Genomic DNA, 9,649 nt, shown 5'->3' on the forward strand with positions numbered 1-9,649 from the left:
TTTACTTCGACTATGAAAAGGTTGAAAAGCATTTCCCTTTTGCAATGTTCTTTGATGTTACCCTTAAGAGGTCCATAGTTTTAGAGGTATTTCACTGATTCAGTCACTCCCTGTGCAACTGATATTTTCACTGCCAAATCTTTCTTTAATGTTGCATTTTTTTAAAAATATTCCTGCAAAACAGTGCAACTTAGTCCAGAGGAAAAAACAATGGTTGGTTTTGTCGATGTTGAAAGTACGTGGGTAACAACAACCAAAAAACTGGTCAAGTCCTTTGCTTCCTGGTATGTTTAATGGGCTCATGTTCTCTAGCAGCATCCATACTTTTTTTGAGATGAGTGATATGCTTCTTAATAACACTGTGAGAATATAATAATTCAATAATTCTATCCACTTATTCTATCTTTTTAGAACAGCTTGAATTTGCAATGCAGACTTCAAATGGTGTTCTTTTTACCAAATTTAATTGAACATTAAACATTTAAATCAAACATTTGAACCTGAACTAGTCACTTTAGTCAATGAAGAGAAATAGGGACATCTGAAAAATAATTCACCTTCTTCAAAAATGTGCATCTAAGATAAAGATGAGATGAGATGAGATGAGATGAGATGAGATGAGATGAGATGAGATGATAAGATAGGACAAATCCCCATCATGGACTGAATGAGTTACTCAAACTAAAGTGTCTTGCTGACCCATTAAACACAGCAAATACCACCATCAGCTTGGCAGCCAGTGATAAAACAAATCAGAGAACAAGGTAAAATGGGGAGCTGAGGTAAAAACATAGGAATGGGAATTCTATTAGGATTTTCTTAAAAAATGGCTAAGGAGATAAGGGAAGGCTTAAATGATATCAAAATTCAAAGATTGCAAAACACTCAGGGAGAAACAGAAGAATGAGAGGTCCAAGAAGCTGTTAATGAACTAGGGGAAATCTGACTTTATTTTTGTAAGCATCTAGGACAAGGTACAGGCAAGACTGGACAGAAAGTAACCTGGTTAGTAAATCAGTGAAGCAGATGGTAAGAGAAGATGGTAAAACCAAGTAATGATTTCTGGGTAAGGAACCTAGGACTTGAAGAAGGCAGTTGGGAATCCTTTGAGACCATGGAAAGCAGGAAAAAAAGAAGCAAGAATAAGGTAGAGGACAATACACATTCAATTAAAAAGCCCACAAAAAAAGTAAAGCGAATGTAACAAAAGACAGTAAGTTCCAGAGCAGCAGGAAGAAAGATATATGAGTCTGCTTTTCACAAAAATTCCAAATGCAGTGGAAGACTCTAAAGCCTTACAATATCTTCCGCTGTGGAAGTCCTCAATATTCAGCAGAGAAAGTACACAACCACCATTGTAATTACCAACAAAAAATTAAGAACTTTCTTCTGATGTCAGTTATTCTATCAGTTCAAGTGGCAATGGGATACACAGTGAATCCTCAGGTTTCAGTTCTGTATTCAAATGATGGACAAAAGAAGTGCCAGTACATGAAGTGACTTGTGCACTCTTCTGCTTCTTTTGTTAAAAACCAAACCAAAACAAACAGACAAGCTTTAGAAATGCTGTTCTACAAGTACCAAAGCCAGTTTTTAAAGTTAGGAAATTCTAGACCTAGATTCTCTTTGTAACTTCTCTAATTCCATACACGTATATATATACAGTCTTCAGCTATGTGATCTTGCACTATTTTTATCACCTGATTCTTCTGCATCCCATGCACGGAGCATAGATCCTCTGAGAATGAATAAGAACTTTGGAAGAGAAAGGTCTGTGGCCTGTGTTGTGTAGCAACCCTGATTCTTTTGTTGTGAAAGTTAAAAGTATAAATATAAAAGCCTACAAGTTATACAACCATTTTTAGAAGTTTCATAATAAAGTTGAAAAACTGGCTCATGACAAAAACAAATGGATTATCATCTTCTGATTCCATAACCTAGAAATGCAGAATTGTGTGATCTATATTCCACCCTAATAATTAAATTACCTTCTTAACAAAGCAATTTATATGAGATAATACAAAAAACATAAGCAGCTATTAATTTGATTTCTTTAGGATCTAATTTTAGGATCTGGTTATCGCAGGAGAAGGAAGGTATGGTTCAAATATGGATAACACCTCAGAAAGGCCACATGATCAGTTGTGAAAATACTTGAAGGTGTGAGAGCTCACAGGGTAGACTAAGGCACAAGAAGGTATCTTGATTCTTCTCTTCTTGTAAGTTCAGGTACCAAGATGAAAGCTGTAAACAGGAAGCTCCATTTACTTAGAAACCAGGGACCAGAATCCTCTCCTAAGACTAGAAAAAGTTACAGCAGTACATGAAATAGTCAAGTAGCATATTTTTATGACAGTTTTATCTACATTTTCTAAAATGGACAAAATATTTTCTCATTAAATTAGAAAGCTGCATTGGGAATGTTGCTCATCCTGATAGGTTTCAAATTCGTAACTTTCTACAGCAGCATGCCAACCACAAGATTGTAGGTTGCTAGGAGAAAAGGAAGAAGACTTGGAAGTGGAGGCTAATGGGCAAAAACATCAAAATGCAGGATTTGTGGGCTCAGAGCAGAAAAATACAAAAGAAATGCTTATACAAAAGCTTTGATCATATAGTTTAACCGTGCACATTTTTATGTTCCTGATTCTACACTGATCACAGTGATTTAATTTAAATAAATAGTTTTGACTACAGACATGCAAACTAAATTTCTCAGTTAATGTTTGAATTAGAAAATTATTCTCTCACTTATTAACCTTTTGGATTCCCATTAATACTGAATTTTTTACTTCCCATTGACAAAACTTGACAGAAACACATAAAATACCTTCCTCATTACTTTTCTAGTGACTCAACATTTGAGCATGAAACTCTGTTGTGTGAGGAAGGCACAGTATTCAGTCCTTTTGCTTCTTTCTTTACAGTACACTATTAGAAATTATCGAATGGTGGGAGGATTTGCCATCTTCTTTCAGAAGCTGTATTTTTGAATTCTTGTATGTTTTATGAAAGACTTCTGCATTGTCAGTGCTTGCTTTACGTGGGTTAGGCATATCTGGCATATTCTTCTTGGAAGTGTCTCTTAAACCAAATGTTAATTGAATTCTGTGTTCTCTACACCTCTCGCACACAACCAGAGGAGTCTGGGACTGGTTTGCAGATGGGCTCATCATTTATGGGTGCAACTGAGAACAGGGAAAGTAGTGGGAGAAAAGTGCTATATGTTCTGAAACCAATCAATTCAATTTTTTTTTAACTTTTATCTCTCTTTCTGGCTTGCCCCTCCTCTGCAGAATAGGGTTGTTGTAAAAATAAACCTGTTACTAGTTTGTGAGGAACATATTGAGTGTAGTGGTGAACAGTGCCAAGGGCTCGTGAGAAATTACATCTTCCTAGGATTTGAATAGTGTGAGGTAAGGAAAACATGCTACCACCCATTTAGGAAGGAGGGGCTAAAATACTAACTCTTCTCCTATTAAGTGAATCCCATTCACGTTGAGGGTTGATTAACAAGTCACCTGAAAAGAGCCATTGTAAGCATGTAAAATCTCCATTATAAAATTTGAGGCTTTGATGGATGCATCACAAATCTTTGCACTGGTCTTTTCCAAGCATTTTGAGTCTGATTTGTAAATTTTAATAAAAATTTGTATTATAGATTTTTTTTCCTACCGGTTTTGTCTCAGGAAATGAAGATCAAAAAACGAATCTTTAAATCCCCACTGCATCTATTGACAATTTTGTCATGCCAGCTCTAAACCAATTTGATATGCATGTTTCCAAGCAATTTCAAGCAATCAGACCATGTTCTAGCACTAATTGTTAACTGTAAAACATTTTTTTCTTTTTACATATACAATATAGAAAGTAGAACAATTAGATAAGTACTTTATAACATGCTCTATCTAACCCTTCAGTCTTCTCAATGCCAGTAGGACTATCCACGTTTATTCCTTACTTATGCATAGACAAACTGTACAATTGTAATGACAGGATGTTCTTCAGAAACATGCAGAAAAACCCAAATTAGCAAAGTAGACTGTATTTATTATTACACAACCATATTCTCTCATTAAATAAATCTCACAATATCTAACAGAACATTAAAACCAAGAATTCAAGATTATCCAGCTTTGTGTTTAGCTTAGATGTAGAAACAGTAACTAAAACTCCACTGAAAAACAAATCCAGCTGAGCTGAAAAAGGATACCAGGACAAAATTCATGTACCAAGCTGAGGAGACTAAAGGAGAAAAAAAATTAATACAAAGAAACTAACAAACAAAAACGCCAAACAAGAATCCAACCAACACTATTTTGGAGATACAATCATACTAAGTGGGCACTAAAAATAAAAAACAAAAAGCAATTTTCCCTTCTACATATAGGCCAATAGCAGAAAAAACATTTATAAAAAGACTTATGTCTATAGAATGAGTGAGACATAACTTTCCAGGGCATTAGAAGATTGTTGGATCAAAGAACTTTCAAGCACAGAACTGTCATTTTTGCAGCACTTGACCACCTCTTGACATAACATACAAAGTTCCTAGAGGGAAATGAAAGGTTCTTTAATAAGAAAGAGAAAGTCAAGTCTTAGACTCTAAAACTATCTTAAACATTTTCATACCTCAAAAGGTGGCATTTTCATCAATAATGAAATCACATCTCCTGAAGCAATTATTTTAAATCTGAACAAATTTGAGCATATTTCTTCAACAGGATTACGAGCTACTGATGACTAGATGTGTTGTTTCAGTAACAATGAATTAAGAACATGAAATGGATTGTGAAAATCGAGAGCAGTAATCAGATATATAGTGTCACAGAGTACATACATTCTATCAAGTAAAATCTTATGGACAAATCAAGTAGTGCCACTCAGTAAATTTCGGTTAGTATGCAGATCTCTACAGAATCTCAGATCAGTGACACACCTAAATGAAAAGTCCACAGAATGAAATTATAATTGTAATAGTTTTGAACCTCTCCCATTCCCTCTTAAAAAACCTTGAAGATATAATTTTAGGGTTGGTGTATTACCTGTCTTTGTAGTGTATCTGATAATTTGAATTGAATCCTAGGATAAGCACCCTCTTGTTGCTCAGAACAACTTCCAGTGTTCAAGAAAACTTCAGTATTGCTTTTGCTTTAAAAATATACCGTAACTCATTAGCAGCTATTTCACAAGTTTATATTACGTAGCTCCTATGAAATAAACTATGCTAACAGACAAAACAATTCAAGGAGTGAACATATGCTTTAGAGCTCTCTGAAAAGGTGTAACATACTCAAAGTTACACACCCATTTGTTTATCTACAGCTGTACGAATCCAAACATAAGCACAGTGCTATCCCTTCACGTCATAAAATATTTAATACTATATATTTAACTTCTAATATGAAAATAAGAACAACAAAACAAATAATTTATTTTATTTCTTTTCATATTTAGAAACTGAACAGCACATTTCTCTCCATAGGGAAAAAAAAAAACAAATAAAAATCAAGGGAAATGAAAATGAAGTAATCTTAACTGTGGGGAGGCAGGAGCAAGCAGAGTTAAAGTAATGACTCATTTTACGTTTAGGACTATCTGTATCAGAGTTTTTCTAAAAGCTCTCTGTCAGCTACATTTCCTTCTTCAAAAGATTTTAATTTCTGTTTCAGCTGGGCATGAGGAGGGCAGGGAAGGGGAAGGAAAAGCAATTCAACATTAACGCGTTTGTATGAAATGCAAGAATCTGGATGTGTCTTTCTTGCTCTTACATTCTCTCATGTGTCACTCAGTTGATGACTCATAAAATTCTTTCAAGTATTTTTCTCTGAGGTAGGCTGTAACACCGCCGAGTTTCAAGAAAGTGGACGCTTTTACTTCCGAGCTTTCACCTGTTATCCCAGTACCCAGAACAACACCACCTCCCGCTAGCGTTTTAATAAACTTCTGAGAAAGTTGGGGAGCGACGGTCCCCAGCGCGGAGCGCCGGCTTTCAGAGGAGCCTGTTCTCGGGCAGGGGCAGCCCAGGTGCAGGGGCGGAGGCGTGGACAGGGACAGGGACAGGGACAGGGACGGGGACGGGACGGGGACAGGGACAGGGACAGGGACAGGTCAGGGGCAGCCGCAGGCCAGGAGCAGGGGCACGGCCATGGGCAGGCCAAGGGCAGCATCCCTGGTCCGCGGCACCTTGACCGTGAGCTGGCCGGTCTCTCCCGGGACCCTGGGCAGCCCTCCAGCCGCCCTTCCCTCCGCCTCCAAACCCCGCCAGTTCAAACTTAGGACTCGTCCCGCTCCCAGACCCTCACCCTCCCGCACCAAGGCCAGCACACCGGCCCGGCTGCGCCCCCGCCCCGTCACCACCCCGAGGCCACACAGCCCCGCGATGAGCCCCGCGATGCCCCGCGGACCGGGCGCGCAGGAGGCGCCGGAGCTGCCCTACCTGTGCCCGCCTCCGTCACCTGTTGCCCGGCTGCCTCCATCGGCGCAGCCCCCCGGCGCCTCCTCCCGCTCCGCCGGCGCCAGGGGCTTCTCGGGCTCGCGGGCCACCTCCATCCCGCCGGGCACCGCCTCCTCCTCCTCCTCCTCCAGGGACTCCACGTAGAAGACGGTGCGGGGCGGCGGCGGTCCCGGGCCGTGCCCCGCGGCCGGCCGGCCGCCGGCGGGCAGCAGCGTCCCGTTGGGCGCGCTGGCCGTGGTGGCCGCCGAGGAGGAGGCGGAGGAGGCGGATTTCTTCCAGAAGACGCCGTTGCCTCTTTCCTGGCTCTTCAGCAGGCGGCTCTGGCTCGGTCCCCAGTGCTCGAAGCTGCTGTCGGGCGGCAGGCAGCCTCCCCCCGCCAGGCCGCCCGCCGGCGAGGGGTGGCTGAACAGTTTCCAGCGGAGGCGCAGGATGTGCTTCACGTCGAAGTCTTTCCTGCCGGAGCCGGACATGGTGCCGCGGCGGGCGGGGGACGGGCGCGGGCTGAGGCGGCACTCACGGCGGCCAGGCAGGGCCCGGCGGCGGCAGCGGCGGCAGCGGCGGCTCCTCCGGGCAGCGCTGGGCTTGTAGGGCGAGGGGTGGCAGCCGCCGGGCGGAGAGAGATGCGCGCACACCCCAGTGCGGAGAGAGAGGGAGGATGGATGGAGCGATGCACAGAGCCAAGAGGAGGTAGAGACACCCAGCAGGAAAGGGAGAAAGACAGAGGGCGAGATGCCCAGAGCTGACGAGGACTGCACGGTGATCAGTGGAAAGGGGAGGAGAGAGAGGCAGAATTGAGAGACATCTCTCAGGGGAGACGGACACTTGCGAGGGAAGAGCGCGTGAGGGAGGCTGCTAGGACGCGCTAATCTGATTAACGGGGGAGCGAGCTAGAGCTCGGAGAGGAGCGGCGGCGGCAGCAGCCGCAGCGGGAGGCAGGTGGCACCTCCTCAGTCTCTTAGAGCTCCGTGACCGAGTGCAGGCGGAGAGGAAAAAGTCACCTGGAAGCCTCTCTCCACCTCCCGCCTTCCCATCCCATTTCTCTGGGGAGTCCCATGCCTGCCGTTATCTGGGATGGCAAAGCCTGGGAGCTGGCACAGGAAGAAATCGGGGCTCCTTTATATGCACTGTACGTAGGAGGGGAAAAAAAAATCCCACCCGTGAGGCTGTCAAGGTCCTCAGTATACAATTTTCTGTCTATCTCGGCGCCTCTCACCAAGCCGCCCCCTCCCTTGCATGTGACGCAGATGTGCTCTGGGGCCGTCAGTGAGAGGAGACAGAGGGAAAGGGAGATGCTGCAAGCTTCGTCGTGCAAGTAAGTCGACAAGTCACCAACTGCCCCTCACAGCCTCCTCCTCTTCTCCCTCCAGTGCCGGTCCACTCACCTTGGTATTTTGGTTCTGAGACAGCTGTATATTACTGGGAGCAAAATAAAGTACAACAGCAAATGTATCAGCAGCAGTAAACACAAAAATGTGAATAATAGGAGTACTGACTTAATAGACTGCATGGAGACTGGGTGAGGTTGCAGGTTAACAATGTATTCTGCAGGCTCCATTCATTAGCCTGTTGGCTCAGTGTTGCTGTACCAGTGGAAAACATTGGCTGGTGTCAAACAGAAATAGCACGACGCATCTGCTTCTTACCTTTCATACCTGCTCTTAATGCAGTCTGACAGTGCTAAACCCAAGGGAGATTCCTTTCACAACATAAGATATCTGCTTAGGAACATCTGCCCACTTGGGAAGGGTGTCACAGAGTACACTGCATCAGGACATAATTACAGAATTAAAAGCTTTATGGTGAAATGTAGGAGAGGGATATGGCAGCAAAATTGCATATTGTCATCTGGCTCTCACACATGAGAAGTTGGTGGCAATAAGATGATACACAGAACACCTGCAATTCACCTGTACCTTACTAAGTAATCTTTTTAGAAGCAGATTTATCCCTAGGAAAATGATGAAACCTATTTTCAATCAGGAACCTTTCCATTGGCCAGCTTTACCCATGTACTCATGAGCTCTCAAAAGTTTGTTGTTCTAACTCTGTGAAATCAAGAAATAAGATTGAAGGAGTTATTTCCCTCAAGCTGTATTGTTTTAACTCCTAATTCATAAAGTATTATAGCTTGAAAATTCCTCCAGGGAAGCACAAAAATCAAACACAAATTAAAAATTTTATTACTGTTATATTTACTTGATGACTGAAGTATATTACTGTTTTGTTTAGTTTGTCAGTGGAGTAGTGCTTCTGGATAAAAACCAATATTAGGGTTTGTGTTTAACACTGATAAAGTCTTGGATTTAACAGTACCAGAATTCAGGGCACAAAGTCCTACTTTCAAGGGAAGAAAAATCGCCACTGTGCATTTTAAATATTGATCTGTGCCACAACAGCTGGACTGAAAACTCCCTGGTGCCTCAACTTTTTTCTCAGTTTTCAGTGATAAAAAAAAGACAAAAACTATTTTAAATCAAACAGAAGACACAGTTCATTTTTATCCAGACACTGATCTGAGTGTGTGCTGCTTAAGAGAGCACTGGGAAGAAATGCCTAGAAATCTTCATCTAGAATAGGACAGATGAAACCATCAATTTCTGAGAGTCTAGAAATGCATCACTTATGATTAAATATATGAAATCATCTATAGGGTATACTGGCTACTTGCTGTCTAGTTACATGCTCTAAAAGATGGAGATATTTTCATATAGAATAGTTTTAATCAAGTAATATATAGATAGAATGCTATCTCTTCTGTGTTTAATACCTCTTAACTGATTAGGCCTATTCAGATATTCTGATTTGAGGAGAATTGCATAATTTCTTGCCATGTTATAAATCTTGGTAATTTTTAAATCCGCATTAATATTTAAATTGATAATTTGATGTGTACTATTGATAAGTTAGATATTCTATCTTTACTTCACCTAAATAGATAAATATAAAAGACAGTACATTCCAAAAAACTATATTTTCTAAATATGCTTCAGAAGTCACTCAATGAATTATTATACTGCAACCCAAGAAAGTGATTTAGCTTTTTTATCACCTGTCCATGTAGTACAAGCTATCAAGCAATTATAAGAAAAAAAGGTAGAAAATGCTTTAGATTATTGTTATTCATGTTTTTATTTCAATTATGTCAGTAACTGAAATTAAGTCTTGGATTTTTTTAATAATTAAAATCTGGGC

General features: G+C 41.4%; 1 protein-coding gene across 1 annotated transcript in view; it reads right to left on the bottom strand.

Annotated features, from left to right (window-relative positions):
* KLHL1 (kelch like family member 1) overlaps nucleotides 1-7,618 on the bottom strand; it is a 197,316-nt gene extending 189,698 nt beyond the window's left edge. Inside the window, exon 1 of the mRNA XM_074535514.1 lies at nucleotides 6,440-7,618. Within this exon, the coding sequence (XP_074391615.1) occupies nucleotides 6,440-6,927 (488 nt within the window). The 5' untranslated portion in view covers nucleotides 6,928-7,618. The remainder of the gene's footprint in view (nucleotides 1-6,439) is intronic.
* Between the last annotated feature and the right edge of the window lie 2,031 nt (nucleotides 7,619-9,649).

This window comes from Zonotrichia albicollis, chromosome 2 (genome assembly GCF_047830755.1).
Source record: "Zonotrichia albicollis isolate bZonAlb1 chromosome 2, bZonAlb1.hap1, whole genome shotgun sequence".
In the NCBI taxonomy this organism is placed as follows: Eukaryota; Metazoa; Chordata; class Aves; order Passeriformes; family Passerellidae; genus Zonotrichia; species Zonotrichia albicollis.